General features: G+C 50.9%; 1 protein-coding gene and 1 long non-coding RNA gene across 4 annotated transcripts; one reads left to right on the forward strand and one right to left on the reverse strand.

The window, feature by feature from the left end:
- Positions 1-668: 668 nt before the first annotated feature.
- On the forward strand, positions 669-16047 carry PLA2G12B (phospholipase A2 group XIIB). Of its 2 annotated transcripts, none has more exons than XM_075109322.1 (4): positions 669-1062; positions 7312-7400; positions 8976-9141; positions 11665-16047. In XM_075109322.1, the coding sequence occupies exons 1-4, from the start codon at positions 684-686 to the stop codon at positions 11781-11783; spliced, it is 753 nt and encodes a 250-aa protein (XP_074965423.1). In that variant the 5' UTR covers positions 669-683; the 3' UTR covers positions 11784-16047. The 2 variants fall into 2 exon arrangements, with proteins under 2 accessions (XP_074965423.1, XP_074965424.1); XM_075109323.1 differs by having other exon boundaries at positions 7312-7388.
- On the reverse strand, positions 2931-11725 carry LOC142064396 (uncharacterized). 2 transcript variants are annotated; one of them, XR_012663087.1, is made up of 4 exons: positions 11639-11725; positions 3678-9164; positions 3508-3601; positions 2931-3107 (listed from the first exon to the last, which is right to left on the reverse strand). It is a non-coding gene; the product is annotated as an uncharacterized LOC142064396 (long non-coding RNA). The 2 variants fall into 2 exon arrangements; XR_012663088.1 differs by having other exon boundaries at positions 3678-3793; positions 11639-11721.
- Positions 16048-16301: the final 254 nt, after the last annotated feature.

Consider the following 16301-nt stretch of genomic DNA (forward strand, 5'->3'; position numbering starts at 1 on the left):
GATGTGCCAAGGGGTTGCCCTGAACACAGTGTATCTAAACCCAAACCGCTCCTAGCTGCTGGATCAACCCCTGCGAGGCCCAACAGCACCCTCCAGCCACGGCAGCGCAGGCCATGGCGCCGAGCAGGACACGGCACGCCCCGCTACCCCCTTCCGCCCTGGACGTGCTCCCGCAGGGCAGCCGTTCTGGCCGTGCAGGCACGCGGCGTGCGGCCCCACAGGTTTTGCGAGGAGCAATCCCCCCCAGCAGCTAGGCTGGGTGGGTGTCTTGGCCCGCACCATTACGTGCCCAGGAGGCCTAATTAAAAGGTGAGGGTTGCTCCTTGGTCTGCTGCTGATCTATTACTCCCATCGCCTGAACAGCAGAAATTTTGGACATTTGGACAAGCAGAAATTTGGAAGATGCTCTTCATCTCCCAGCAGGCTGGGGAGAGAGCGGAGCAGCCCGCACAGCACCTCGGTGAGGCAGGTGGAGGGTCTCCTGTGTCCCACCCGGCCTGGGCAGACAGACCCCGCTCAGCGCCCAGGGGAGCGGCCCCTTTTTGGGAAGCTGCAGCCCTGGTGCCGCGGGGGCTGAGGCTGTTCCAGCGGGATTGTGCAAACTCAAACCCCGGCGTTTCTCTGTGTTGTGAACTTGGTCCAAATCTCCCCGGTGCACTTTGCACTCTGATTGCGGTGACCTCATGCCGGCTCCCTCGGCAGCGTTTAAAGTCCAGGGGAGAGGGGTGCTTACCTCCCTCCTGCGCACAACAGCTCGCTCCCACTCCTCCCTGCCCGCACATCTGCCTGGACGAGGGCTCCGGGGCCTGGATCTGGACTGCAGCATGCGACTGCTTTTTGAGGCAGCAGTTTTGTGCCTGACCCTGGGCTTAAGGCAATGCGCTGAGGAAACAACACAGGAGAACAAGAACACCCACCAAGCTCCCCAGGCAGAGTCATCCTATTCAGAGTGGGGCATCGGGGCCATCCGGGACAGCTTCGAAACAGTTAACAGCTACTTCGACTCCTTCTTGGAACTGCTTGGGGGAAAAAATGGCGTTTGTCAGTACAGATGTCGGTATGGTAAGTGAACCTCACTCCTGCTGGCTCCTCTCTCCTTGCCCTTTCCCCTCTTTCTCTCATGCAGAAGATCGCAGCACTCTCCTCCCCCAAGACCACAACCAGCTCCCATCCGTGACCTGACCCCTGCTATGCTCAGCACAGAAAAGTCACTGCAGAGTCGCAACTTCTCCGCTAGTGCCAGCACAGGGACACTGAACCCTCAATCCTTCCCTCTCACCAAGAACAGCCTGATCTTGACGCCACTGTGCTGCGTGCAAGGGGACGAGAGGAGAGGACATAGACTTTACAAGGGCGGCACACAGGTAACCAGGCTGCCCAGCTGCCTGGGCCCCTGGGGAGAAGGGGCAGGGTAGGCAGCGAGGCCCCAGAGGGGAGGACGAGCAGCCCGTGCAGACCTGACTCAGAAGGGGTGGTTAGTATGGCCAGTAGCCCTAATCTCAGCAACCTTCGGAGCGTCCTTATTCAGCAGTTGCGAGTTGGCTAATAACGTGAGCTGGAGGAGGGGAGATAACAGGAAGGTAAACGAGACCTGCTGTCACCACGGAGAAACCTTTAGTACTCGAGGCGGAATGAGGCAGCTGCTTCTTGCCTTGGACTTTAGAATGATTTACCAAAAAGGAAGAGCAGGGGCAGGACAAAGAGGGTGACATCTCAGGGAGAGCAGGGCAGGAGGAGCACCGGCAGAGCAGAGGACCAGGCGTGTACCAGGCACCTGCTGAAACGACCTCTTTGGGAACAGCAAGGAGGTTTCCTATAGACTGTTTCCTCTCCCCAAGCCTCCTACAACCGCCCCCTGTAGCCATAATAATTCTCTTTCACCTCTGCCTGCCCACCCACAGCTGCCTGTCAGCCCTTTTCCCTCCAGCTTCATGCCACATCCCTGGTGACCGCCTGGGCGAGACGCTCGTGAGAACAGAGGTGAATTCAACCCCTCTCCTCTCCTGGGCACTGGCTTTCACAGACACAGGAGGCTCCTTGCTTTGGAGAGATCCCACCGACTCAGTCTGTACGCATCCCATTTCTTCCAGAAGGCGGGCTGCATGCTGCACCTCCCCAGCCTGCGCAGGGATGTGTGTAATGCTCCCCCACGGGTGCAGGTGGAGGGAAGCACCTCCCGCCCCTCCCAGGCCTGCGGCGAGGGTGCCAGGAGAAAGATGCTGCAGGGCTGGGACCTGAGGGCAGATGGGCCACCCTTAGCCAAAAGCAGGGCCACAAGGACAGTTTAAAATCAGCCTTAAAGTTGTCTGGGGGTTTTGTTTTGGTTTTAATACTGTGTATAAATCTGTCCTCCCAATCCTGCCAGCTCTGCACCCCAGGTCCCATGCTAACAGCAAACAGGGAGCGGCAAGCCAGGCACCTCAGCCGTGCGGACCTGCAGGGGGGCAGGCATCCCAGCCCATCACCTCAGCCCCACAGTGGCCTTGGTTCCTCAGCCCTGCAGCTTTATTGCCACAGCCCAGGGCCCCACGGCACTCCGTGGCCAGGGCTGCCTCTCTGCAGGAGCTCAGGAGGACCGCGGCTGCTCCGTGGGACCCACTGGTGGCAGCGTGTGCCCCAGGGATGCAGTGCCTGCAGGGGAAGACCCCCACGCGTACCACGGCATCACCCCAGCACACAGCATGAGGCCACTTGCCCATCAGACAGCCCGCCCCCAGGCCCACACTGTGGCAGCCCCACACTGTGTGTGACAACCTCCGTTTAGGTCCGCACCATGCTCCAAATTCAGAGCAGAAAGGGACTTGCCCTTCTTAACGTCGGGACTGAAAACCCTGGCAGTGGGCATAACATGGCTGGTACTGCAGCGTGCCCGAGGCAAGCCTTGGGAAGGCTGGTATTCAGAGCTTGTTTCAGGGAGTCTCAGGACTCACCAAGTCCTGGAGAAGCCGTCGCTCCTGGGCACATCCCGAGGCTGGGGCTCTCCCTGTCCCGGTCCCCGCTGCCTTGGCCCTGCACTCTGGGCAGAGGGAAGAGCATCTCCACAGAGCAGCTCAAACACCTGCCTGCTCCCTGAGAGCATCCTGCATCCTATTGGAGAAATGCTTTATCTAGAAAGGAATACAAACAAGCACATCATTAGCCCTGTTCTTGTCCTCTGCTGAACAACTCATTAATCACTGGCTGAAGGACAAAACTATTGAAACGCTGCCCGCACGCCTCCAAGGGTCTTACTGGACCCTCCCAGGACCATTTTGTCTGTCACAGACATTGGCACAGACATTGCAAACTACAAGTGGAGGGAACGCAGGGACGATCCTAAACCAGTGAGACAAGGTGCCCGTGCCCAGAAGAACGAACACAAACCATCATTACCACCTTGCTGCTGAATCAGGGCCTGACTGCTTTTTCCCCAGACATGAAACAAAAATTATGCCCTCTACTTTCTTTCATTACAGCCAAGAGACAAAGAAAATAGCTTATTTTGCCACGATAAAGGTCGGGACTCACCTGTGATTGCCACATCCATCTTCAGCTGAGCACGAAGCACTTGGCTGTTCTGGCTGTAAGACTCTCCTCCTGACTTTTCAGCAGCTAGTGAGGTCTGAAAACAAACAACTTGATGGATCACTCCCTTAAATCAGGATATTAGGGTTACGCTAGCATTTGCTGGCAAATACCTCCTCTGGGCATCTCAGGGGGGAAAACAGCCCGAACTAGGAGTAAATCCCTTGATGGCTTCCTTCAGCTCTCTGGCCAGGCTGGACTTCAATGTTTTGCATTTGGTCCCGAGAGGCTTAAGATGAGAAAGCACATCCAGGCGGTGGGAATAGAGCCTGTGAAGTCAGGCTCTCCAACACAGATCTAAAAGGCTGCCCAAAGCCTGCTCGCCTGGGGCAGAGAAATAACAATGGGTCACTCAAAACAGCAAGGAGCCCCATGATCATCTATTCACCCAGAAATACATTCACTTCCCCCTGCCAGTGTACTTGTACTGCGGTGTCTGAGACCTCCTGCATCACCAGCAGCTGTTCGAGCTGGCTGTTTTCCAGTCTCTTGGCATAGCTACAACAGCCTGGAGATATTAAGCCGCATCAGGGAAACTCACTTCCCCTTAGAAACTCAACTTCATTTCTCCTCTAAGGCTGTACCAGCAAGGCAGTGCCCTGAAGTCTACCTTCTTCCAAAGAACAGGCTTTCTCAGCAATGCCGTGCTCCGACGCATCGGCAGCGCTCTTCAGCGTGCTGCTGGGCGGGTGCTGCTGTGCTGGCAGCCGCCTTCTGGCACCTCTCCCCTGCGATGCCCTGCAGCACGCAGACAGGCCGCGACAGGCTCCTGGTGAAGCACAGCCAGCCAAACAGCCAGCGTGACCCACCGAGTCCCTTCCCCATCACAGACGTGCCTTACAAGGATGGACAAGCAAAAAATGATAACACGAGCACTGAGTCAATGCTCACGTAGAGTCAGGAACACCTATTTCTGCTTTGCTTTCGTTTTCCTGTTAGCTAGAAAAGAAGATGTGGGAGAGAGGTTAACTGTGGCGTCTTGGACTTTATCTAGCTGAGAAAGACTTCACAAAGGTGATCTTTACAAGTCATTAAGCTTTGTTTTTCAGAGAGGAGGGGGGCAGGTTTCCTACAAGGGCATATCTTGAAGGCAGTTCAATGTTTTATTGATCATCACAATTATCATACGAGATATTTTTTTTTTTTTCCCCCTCAGGACAACTTTCTAAGACATTATAATAGCTGTAACTTCGGCTTAGTGGAAAGTTTTATCTGGAAACTGAGTTATCTCCATATCCCCAGACAGTCTCACTCCTACTCTGACTTGCCACCTTGTCCCATTAATTGACAACGTGCTGCAGGAACATAACTTCTTATATTAGAAGCAAGTCATTAAAATTTGTCCTCATCCTGCAAAATACACCTTGGATTTTGAACTTCCCTCTGCCTCCTACCGCAGTTCAGGAACATTTGAATTCCGAGTCCCAGTTCTCACCCCCTTCCACAAGAGCAACTAGGCTGTGAATTGCACCGAGACCTGGGTGCAGCCCTCCTCTCGTGATGTTGCTGGGGAGCCTTGGGTTATAGATTCATCCCACATAGAGATGTAATTCCTTCTTTCTATAGCATAACCACCGAAATAGTGTAATGTGCTATGTGTCATGACCTCAGAAATTACCCTGCGTCAGCACACCTCACCACCTGAAGTTACGTTTTGGCGTGAAGATAATCCTGTAACGATGGTGTGCTGCAACCAACTGATTTGTGCTCTTTGTCTGCTGTTAACTCAGCTCTACCTGCTCAAAATAACAAAGCTTTCTGCACTAGAAAATTAAATCCGGACCGTAAAGCAGGTCTGACCTATTCAAAAGGGGCCAAAAGGTAGAAATGCAGTGGTAACTGCTGTACTGAGAAACACCCTCCCACACAAATGCCATTACCTGATGGTAACGTCGACTAGAGAGCTTTACCCTGGCTTGCAGGCAGCTGAAGCCTTGGTACATACTGCATTTCTGTAGGGTTGGAGAAAATTGGCTATTGGTGTCTCACAGCTGGACAGGATTCCAGTTTGAGGTTTATTTGTTGCAAATCTGTTGTTTAAACAAAATCACTCTGGCAATTTTTAATTTAGGATGTGCTGGGAGCATCCCTGTGTAAGACCTTCTGAGGCAGTTGGCTGTGAGGTCTTCCCAAGAACACAGTAGATTTATGCCTATATTAACCACTGGTACTTTAGGTACCTTGACAGAAAAAAGGGGAAAAGCGTCTTAAATGATTATCAGTGCTGACAAGAAGAAAACAGCGGAAATCAAGTCTAAAAGAACATAACCCTGCCTGAAGGGCTAAATTAGATCTATTTCATGTCTATATAAATGATCTAGTGGTGCTCAGGGAAGCAGAAACTTAACCCTAGAGGTGACGGATGGACTTAAGGAAGGCTCAACTTTCATGGGTTTTTGCTGGAGCATTCACACAGCTTATAAAGTTTCCCCAGAGCAGGGTTCAAATGTCTTATTTTAACCCCTCGCTCTGCATTTGAGATCTCCCCTTCATAAACCCAGCTGGGACAGAACCAGAACAAGCACTGAACACACGTCAAGGGACAATATGGAGAAACCCAGCTCCATGAGGGGTGGTCTCCATGACTTCTCCGGGGGACAATCCTCTCCCACCTTTAAATGAGCTCCTGCACAGCAGGGTCAAGGCACTGAAGCAACCTGGCAACTCGTCCTCCCCAAACAGGGGGTGTTAGGTTAGATAGAGAGGGGGGTTGAGGTAGGGGTGAGAGAAAGAGGATGAGACAGGGCAGGGAAGACACACAGACCTCCTTTCCACACGGACAGTTCCCACGCCAGCCCTAGGCGCCCACCCCTCACACCCAGAGCACGGTCAGCCATACACAAAGCCCCAGGTTGCGCTGGCAGGCAGCCAGGACAGCTTGCACACCTTCACGAAGCAAAGTAAAGCAGATTAAATTGCTGCTGAACCTTCTGTTAGCTGACTGTCAGCTGGACTCTGTCTACAGTGGGTAAATAATTATTCACAGAGGAAATTCTTGCTCCTCTACGCATATTAAGCAGCGCACTAAGGGAAGGCAGAGATAAAGGGATAGCAACTATTTGCAAACCGTGGCAGTGCATCACCACATGCAGAAAATGGACAAAGACAACCTCCTACTCAGAGTAAGATCAGACAAGCAATGTCTAGCACAATTTTGCAGAGATCCACAGCTTGCTGACACTCAGAGTGAACTGAAGATAGAAAGAAGCCCCCTTGCTAAGCTAGTAGTTTAGCTAGTAGTTTCTTGGAGGAGTTAAAACCATATCTGGGTGATGCCAGCTGTGCAGAGCTCTCAGGAAGCACATGAAGAAGCTCCTAGGAGATCTGGGATGTCTGAGGCACTAGCCCTAGCATGGAGGGCTGCTCAACTGCAAAACCCCATGCTTCAGAGGGACTTGCCCATTTGTAAGAGCTGGGGAAAGCTCCAGACCTTGGGACTGGACTCAGACCAGTTTAACATTTGAGAAGCGATAGGAACCCAGTTCACACAGAAGACACTGCTCCAGTGGCCAATGCCAGAGGAGGTATGAGCTAAGACAGGCTCTAGAGCCGCAACTGAACTGATCCGAGAGCAGGGCCAGAGCCTCAGCCAGCTCTAGTACCTATCCCTTTGCTCCCTGCGTCTCCTGGAGGGGAATGAAGTGCTTGGGGATGCAGACCGGAGGGGAGCTACCTGACACTCTCCTTGCTTTTTGGTGCTACTCTAGGGAAGATCGGCTTTCCTAACATTTTTCCTTTCTTTCTCAGGGAAGGCTCCAATGCCACGACCTCACTACAAACCCCAAGAACCCAACGGCTGTAGCTCCTATTTTCTGGGGCTCAAGGTACCCGAAAGTGTATGTACTGCCACATCCACCATTCCCAAATGATGCTATTTTCTAACCACAGTAACCAGCTAATGGTATTGGGGAGGGAAAAGGCTTAGCTGGGCTATACACGGACTGTGTGATCACTTCTCTTCACAGCTGAAACCAGAGCTCTGGAAAGGGGTGGAAATAGCACTTATGTGCTGTTAGGGGACAAGCTGTCTGTCCGGGACTGCCAGAAGACATGGCTGCCTGCTGACGGCAAGGCAAACGCGTCAGTCGGAGCACTGCCTAACTTACTATCGGTCAGGGAGGCGTTAAGATCTCAACTGCTGTTGGCAGTGAAACAGGAATCACGTAGACAGGAGTTACATTTACAAAGGACTGGCCTGGGACTCCGGTTGTCTCGGTAGGTACCAAAAGAGGAAGTTTCCTGAGCAGGTTAGCACTAGGAGAAGAAAAGGGGGTACCCGGCCAGGCAGAGCACCAGTGCGGAGAAACACATTTTTATCAAGGCCCTGATCAGCCCTGTGCCGCTGTGATAGGTCAGGGGACATGTTCAATGCTGGGCAGCAAAGTGACATGGCATAATGTGCTAACAACAATACCTGAATGCATTTTCCAACCCTGGCCCTTCATCGCCTCCCATGCTTTTCACCTCTGCCAAGCACTGAAATAAACCTGTGGGCTTTAATACTGTGCCCACTTGTTATTTTAAAGGCAAGTAATGAAATCATATTGGAATCACCAGGAAAAGCACTCCCAGGAGGCAAGAAGAGCTGGAATTACTATTTAGCTCATGCGTTGCTGCTGCCTATGGAGTCTGCAGCAATTAGGCAGATTCCTGCTCTGAAAAAACCTCCCTTTCCAGACCATTTTTCATGTTAGATTAGTTCCTTAAACTACATCTCAATGCAAACCTTGCGGGCATTTCTGCGGTACCTCCTCCTTATGCAGGCAGTCATGAGTGCTGGGCGCAATGAAGAAAGAACCCATCTCCTAAATATTACATGAGGAAGGCCAAAAAGAGGAAGAATTTATAACAAGCTAATGAGTCCAGTCTCTCCAGGAGACAGGCCTTCTGCCCCATCCCCCCACGATTATTAGCTAAGCTTACTGTTTACCTCCAAGTGAGCCGAACAACCCTGACCAACCTGTATTTGTCCTTGTCCTGACGAACATCTATGAGAAATGACATTAAAACAACACTTATAGCAGATTTATTAGAAAATGAGAAAATAAGGAAAGAGAAAAGGGGCCTTTGCCACTGCTAGCAAGGACAGAAAGCTCTCCTGTGAGCTCTGACAAATGGGAACTAGCACATGGTCATGGAAGGGCTGTTCCCCACCTCTACCAGAAGTTAATCACCTGTGACAGACAGGAGAGAAGGGAATGTGGTCTGTCCTTCACTGGACCTGCATTACTGCCACCACTTTGTTTACGTGGTGAGGGAGAAGCATGTTTTCCCTCCTGCTGCCCCAGCCACCAGGGGTAGCTTCTGGAAAAGAAGCCATCAGGGCTCTGCAAAACCTCACCCAGTTGCAGCTAGTTTGAGTCTGAAGCCAGGAGGCAGCCATGGGACACTTCTTTTTGCTCTTTCCCCAGCTAGATTTGGGCATCCCTGCCATGACCAAGTGCTGTAATCAGCTGGACATTTGTTATGACACCTGCGGGGCCAACAAATACCGCTGCGATGCCAAGTTCCGCTGGTGCCTCCACTCCATCTGCTCCGACCTCAAGCGCAGCCTCGGGTTTGTCTCCAAGGTGGAAGGTAGGCTTCCCAGCTCGCATCCCCTGTGGAGGCAACAAGCGGTGGGGCCAGGAGGGGAGAGGGTGGGCAGGGACCCCTTTCCTTGCCAAAAGAAACGAAAATCTGCAGTAGGGAGCAGCACATCTGTCCCATGCTTGTCACAGATGGGTCAGAGCTGAGTGAGAACACATAGTTCCAAGACCTGCACACACATACTTCTGCCCCAAGACTGGACACCTAAAATTATTTATGTTTAGAAAATATTACAAAACGCATGTAGAAAGAATAAAAAAACCCCAATCAATAAAACTCCCCTAGCAGCAATTCCTTCAACCCTTCCTGAGAGTTCAACCACCTTCAGCAGGAAATCAAAAAGCTTTCCAGAGCCAGTAAACCACACACTGAAACCTGTATGTGGTCAAGGGCCAACAAACTGGGAGAGCCAAGGGCAGAGGCTTTCTGGGATCTGGTTCACAGATAAGAGATGACGATGGCACCAGGGACACATCATGACGTGGGTGGTGGCTCAGCCATTGCAAGGATTGCTCAGATGCCCTCTCTCTAGTGACATGTCAGCAGCTCAGGAGCCACCGTGGCTTTGCTTAATTTTAAAAGCCTCGGTCTGCAAGTTTGAGAAGAGCTTTTTAATAAAGGCTGCATTCGGTAACCTCTCTGAGGGTTACACATGTGATAGCCCAAGCCCGCCTCTTGATCCTCTGTGCCAACATCAAGCACGTCTGCACTGTGTGAGGAGGGGGAAGCATCTACTCCGCCACCACCAGACGTCAGCCAGGGCAGAAAAGCCTCCCCAAGGCTGCTCCTCCTGAGGCCATCGCGAGCGTCCCCTTCCTCTGGAAGGCAGGTACCCATCTCATTACTGTGTGCCAGTAATGCAGGACAGGCAGAGACAGGACCTGACAATGCTAGGCAGCACTGAAGCAGTTAAAGATATTTACAGGAGATCGGGTCTGAAAACCCAGCAGAGCCCTTGAGAACAGCCCATTCCCAAAGCCAAATGAAACTCTGGTGGTGCTGGCTGAGCTTCTCCCAGCTAATTGCAGCCAGCCCCTCTGGGTTCATCCCTGCTGCTGCTGACCTGTTGTAAGGTACAGTTAAAGCATGCATTTGTTTTCCAAAGATGCAGCCTGATTAGGACACACGGGCAAGTCTGCATGACACCGGTACTAGTGCAGATGGCTTTCTACCTCGTCACAGATAAATCTTTGGAAATATTGCCCAGGCCAGCAAGAGGAAAACAAAGATGTGGGCTGAGATATTAGTGCTACAGGCCAAGTACAGCCAATCTTTCGTAATCACCTTTATGTACAGGTCCTCGTACAGCTCTTCAGTTTTTGCCCTGCCAATTTTTCAGATCACTCCTCTTCCCTTTCTACCTGCAGCAGTAAAGCCAACTCCTAGGGAGTTAAGGTGGAGCAGAACCCACACTCCTTGGCTAAGCCAAGCCACCTCTGTCTTAGACAAATAGGACTGGACTCCTCAGCATCTCTGACTTGGTTGCCGCAGGAGGCACAAGTGTTGCTAACACGCACGAACCTCTGAGCCATCCTCTCCCCCCCTTGCTCTGCCTCCTCTTGCCTTGTAGCTCTACACCTGCTACTCTCTGTCCTCAGGGCTGCTCCGAGCGGCTCCTGACACACAGTCCTCCTCCTCCACTGCCACCTCAGCTCTTCTCTGGGATCCTTTCCACTGAGTCACCGGGAGTTCAGAGAAGGCAGGCAGGGGAAGAGCAGCTGCACTCCCTTCATGTAAGGCACTAACATCCCAGCTGCAGCAGTACCAGTTAACCAAAGCCTTAATTCTCCCACTGACTCACTACAGCCCCTCCAACACCTCCCAGCCAAGCGGAGTCCTAAAGCAGCAGGAGCAGAACGAGGTGGTCAGAGAGACTGAGACAGGAGAAGACAGTCCCAAAGGCAGGGACTTCCCAAATCTAGTACGCAGACAAGCAACCAATGTTAGTGCCAGTGAGTAAACCCTAAAAGACCTGGTATTAACTTATTTTTCTCTTGACGTGCAATTTCAGGCTTATTTTTTGGGAAGACGAGGGGCTAGGAGTCAGACCGTATCAACAGCTCTGCTGCTGCAACCACAGCAGGATTTTCGTGCTGGCTGGCAGCTAGCATTGTAACTCCCAAAAAGCAGAAAAGGTTGGTTAGCAGTGGCTATAGACAGCTGCGGGGAGAGGGAGCTGGGAAGGAGAGTGCTATGGAGATCTTCTGGGAAAACTGCTTGGTAAACAGTACTACTTGCAGTGCCCCAAATGATCCATCAAACAGAAAAGCCTGAAAGAGGCAAGAAAGGAGCAGGGCTAGGGAGAAGTTAGTGCCGGACCGGTGCCACCCCAGGGAGAAAAGAGCCCTCAGTTCAGCAGGAGGGAACCTCTGGATTTACAGAAAAAGCAGTACCCAGGGAGAAAGAGACAGCCCACGCCTCCAACTGCAAATACCACACGACTCGGTGCAGGGCTCAGGCTAGGGTGCTTCTGCTTGTTTCTTACCTGCCTGATCTATTCCTTCTCCGCAGCTTGTGAATCCGTCGCAGACGCAGTGTTCAATGCTGTCTGGACCCTGGGCTGCCGGCCCTTCATGAACAGCCAAAGGAGCGCCTGCATTTGCAACGAGGAAGAACGAGATGAATTGTGAGGAAAAGCAGCTGCCAAGCGTTGTCCCCTCTCCGATACAGCACTTCAGCGCAGCCATTTCTATCAGCCCTCTGGCCTAGCGCAGGATGGAGGGACCTGGGCCAAGCAATACACATCAGCTACGGCTTTTGGGCAGAGGGCAGCGAAATGGGAGACAACCTGTGGATACTGGGCAGTGGTGCACAGATACCGTTCAACAGCCCTACCCCTTTCCAAGTCCATCAGCCTGAATGATCTGACGCCAATTTTCCCTACAGACCGATCAGGAGAGGCAAGCAGGATGCAGCACTGGTTATGAACAAGGGGCTCTACTTGTTTGCTTGCCTTAGACACATGTGTATTAGCTCCCCCTGCCCCTTAACTCTCTAATTTGCAGCGCAAGGCATCAGGTTTCTGCAACCTCTGAAAATCCCAGTCCACGGACATGCTATTGACATTTTTCCACCACTGGTGACAGACCGAAGAGAAGGGGTAATTTGCTTTCAGTATGTTGCTCACGCCCGTCCCTGTCATTTTCCATCCTATCATTACGAACCCTGACAGCCCCGCTTTTTTAAATACTTGGTGGATCCCAAAAACAGTTTAAAAATCTGGGGATTTGATAAGCGCGAGAAGGACTTTGAGTGTTTGTGATACCGGCACAATTCATATTTGGGCAGAAGGGGACCAAAGCCCGTCGCACCCGAGATGTGAAATCACGGCACTCTCCCGCAGTCTCAGGAGAGGAAGCTGCTTTTCTTTTGCAGTGTCATCCAGATCTATTTAATTATTTTCCTCCTGTATCGTTTAACAAAGTTTTTCCCTTAGGATCCCTTTTTACACAAAATGGCTGGGTATCCACCTCCATCTTTTGCACGAGGGAAACAGAAGACTCACAGTTGCCTTAGATGAGATATCCAAAATCCTGGAGGCTTATCTGTCAGGCGGCAGGGCTTACATGCTACCTCCATGGGACGGAGACACTGCCACCTGACGTGCCACCAGCCTCCTCAGACAGCGTTCTTTCTAAAACGTGCTTAATACTCCCATCTGCTATCGGGAGCTTTTATTGCATGCAAAATTAGACTTTAAAGTGGTGCATGAAATTTCATCCGCACATAACGTTTGCGGACAGCTTTCATCTGTGTTGCTCGTTGAAAGGAAGTTGCTACTGGGTGCGTGTGCCATGCCACATAAATACTTCAGCATCTTTTGCAAACATAGTTATGGTTCTGTTCTTCCATCTGCTACAGAAAAGTTAAGGCTACAGAAGGGTGATTTAACAAGATTGGAAAGGGTCTGCCTTAGTTACTTTTCTTCTCATTTGTGTTTAAATGCATGCATGGAGCTATAAATTATTTAAGTCCTGTATTCCTGTTCTTGCGAGTCATCTTTGCTTTACAGCGAAGAACAATGAGACATTCATCTGGCCCCAGATAGACTGAAACAAGAAAAACCTAACGGTATTAAGATCAGAAAAACAGACGTGACTGCATGAGGGGTACCGGGATGTTTTCCATCACGAAGGACCTTCATTTACACTGATCAGATGTAATGACATCCTCTCCTAGCCGTGCTAATGCCACTGGCGAGTGAATACTGCAGTGCCAAGGTTCATCGCAGCGTGTGTCTAACAGAGCATGAGGTTGGACAGACAATCTGATTATCCGTCTAAGAAACACATATATTTGTCTACAGAGAGGAAGGAAATGGTCTTCATTCCAGACACTTCCCAAACTTTGTATTTTGTTGGTGAAATGGTGCCTGTCGCCAGTTTTAAATGTGAACGTACTCTTACGATTAAAAGACACAATTTTGAAAAAAAACACCAACTACCTTGTCTACGCTTGATAGCTGACTGGCTGGCAAGTGTCTTAAAGGATGTTATAGTTCAAGTGATATCAGATTAAAATCAAGCCAAGTAACTGATAACAGATGATGATATACACTGGAGAAATCGAAAGGTTCTGAACAAAACCTTTCCCTGCACGCACTGACACTTTGGAGACACCACTAATATAAATCACATTTTCTTCATGCTTTCAGATCACCATTCATCCCAAAACACTACAGACGGCTGCGTGCAGGGCAGCTACTGAATAAGTGCATTTTTCACTACAAAGTTAAGCTGTGGTAACCTGAAAAACCCCATGAGCAGTTCTACAAGAAAACTTCTCAACCTTCAAGTGATGGCAGTGACTCAAAAAAACCCACCAGATAACCCCGTGTAGGAGAAACCAGCACATGAACTATAGTAAAACTTCTGCAGCCAAACTGAAAATCGCTTCCCCTCCAGGCCACTCAGTGGTGTACAGCCACCGAAGCAGCTGATCACGGGACTATCCAGGTCAACGCACAAACCTTGGGTCATCTTCGCTTCCACCCCGCTCTGGATAGGAAGGCGACACGGTGCTCACCCGACAGCTTCCTGTGGCTTTGTGTATTAGCAGGATTATTTGCAGCTCCTGCTGATGTTCAACCCGTTCGGCCAGCATGCCCTCTCCTAGCCATAGTTCATCGAACAGCAGTCTTGGTGTTTCTGCTGAGGGCCTAAAGGCAGGGACTAGGACAGCAGGTGATAGGTGCTGACTCCTGGACATCTGATGTTCAGACTTTCACTTTAACATCCTAAGAGAGAATGAGGTAGCACCAGCCACAACACCGGCCCCACGTGTCGGGCAGCACTGATGCAGCTCGGACTTTGAACTCGGTCGGACCCTCAGGAGCACTGGTCGGGTACCTTCTCGCACACGCGCCGCCGGCTTGAGCAGTGCGTTTTGCTCCCGCTCTGCGCCAGGGCAGATTAAACTCAACAGACAAACAAACCCCTTGGCTCTCAGATGAGTTTGGCCTTTGATTTCATATCCAGGCTGTAACGCTGACAAAGATGACAGATGGAAGCAAGAGGTAAACTGGGGAGAGCTAAAAGACTTTGCAAATGGTTTTGTTTGTGCCTAGGAGGCATCCCCCCCACACCAGAGGAGGAATGGCCACAAGGCAGTGGCAGACGGGAGACCTACCATCCCACGTGCAGAGCAAACGAAACACCTTCCCACACTGCTCCATTCACACAGCCAGCGTTTCCTCCTCGTTACTCTTGGAGATTATTTACCTTAAAGGCTTCAGAGCGGAAAGGCTGCTTCGTGTAAGTTTGTCAGGAAGAACCAAGTAACGTACACAATAACTGAAATAAGCCAGGAAACAAACCTCTCCCTCCACCACTCCCCCACGTCCCTTTCACGGGAACAAAAACCACCAGTTGCCTCTCCAGCAGGCACCAGCTAAGTAATCTTATTTCCCAGCTCTTGTTTTATCAAAACAGGTATATTGCGCAGGGGCTGCCCGAACAAAGAAGTGACAGCAGGGAAATTGCCCGTGTCGTCCGAATGCAGAGGTGAATCAGCAGGTGACGCACGGCAATGCAAGCGGGAGGCTTTTCCATTGCTTTTTCTTTCACGTATGGTTAGATAACATATGAAAAGTGTCTTTCCACTTATACCTACTTATCATCGTAGAAACATTTTCATTTCTTCTAACGTACATACCTGGACACACACATTCCCAAATTGGAAAAGCAGCCATGAAGCGGTTGAGAAAAATCAGGACACTCCCAGCCCATCAACGCCCACTCCTCACTGGAATCTCAGTCACCAGAAGAAATAAATCTGTGAAATGGAATATTGCTGAGGTGATTTGTGACTCCCTTCAAGCAGGCTCCCCGTCCATTTGAGAGCAGCAACAAATTTTGGCCGCGGCAGCAATTTGGCTGCTGCTAACCGAAGTAGAAAATGGGTAATGCAGACCGGGGGGGCTTCCAGTGCACCTCCAAACACACAAGACAGATCCGCACACTGCAAAACTTCTTGCAGAAACCTTAAGAGCACACCGGAGTGCCACAGCCAGCGGTGGAGACGGATCCTTCCTCTCTCACCCTCCAGCCCTGCCTCTCCTGCTTTGTCCTGCGCTGCGCCTCCTTCTTTTCACCTCACATTTCTAATCCTTCACCACACAGTGCTCCTGCTGCCAAATGAAGCCCAGGGGAGCCCGAGCTGATCACCCGTTATATTTTCTTTGGAAGGAGTCTGACAGCCCAAAGGGCTTCCTGCCAAGCGTGGTGCCACGACCATCGCTGGTAGCTGGGTGCCCAGCTACCTCCCACCCACCAGGAGACTGCGAACGCACACAGTCACCAGGCTACTGGGGATGACCCTGTCCCGAGAAATTACAAACTACGTTTTACAAGTTACATATTTTTTTGTACACATTACAAATGATTGTTACCAATACTTAACGTGTGATCCTCTAATCCTTTTGTCAGAGCCACAGCCCCTCTAGACCAGGGCAATGCGTTTCCACTTTCAGGCAAAGGCTTGGTAGCAGCACGTTTGGGAAGGGAGGGGGGAGTGCTTGTAGGTGTTTAATGATATTATTCTTACAATCAAGGTGCTATAGCACGAAAGGCATCGCGTTTTTCGTGGGGGGAGAAGAGGAAGAAGAATAACGATATGCTAAATACAAGAGGAAACACTGTTAAACGGCA

Source organism: Phalacrocorax aristotelis, chromosome 14, assembly GCF_949628215.1.
Source record: "Phalacrocorax aristotelis chromosome 14, bGulAri2.1, whole genome shotgun sequence".
Classification (NCBI taxonomy): Eukaryota; Metazoa; Chordata; class Aves; order Suliformes; family Phalacrocoracidae; genus Phalacrocorax; species Phalacrocorax aristotelis.

Bases quoted from the DNA above. Each gene is read 5' to 3' on its own strand.
- PLA2G12B (XM_075109322.1), top strand. From the start codon at position 684: ATGCCGGCTCCCTCGGCAGCGTTTAAAGTCCAGGGGAGAGGGGTGCTT. The intron at 1,063-7,311 runs GTAAGTGAACCT...TTTCTTTCTCAG, and splicing joins TCAGTACAGATGTCGGTATG to GGAAGGCTCCAATGCCACGA. The intron at 7,401-8,975 runs GTATGTACTGCC...CTCTTTCCCCAG, and splicing joins GGCTCAAGGTACCCGAAAGT to CTAGATTTGGGCATCCCTGC.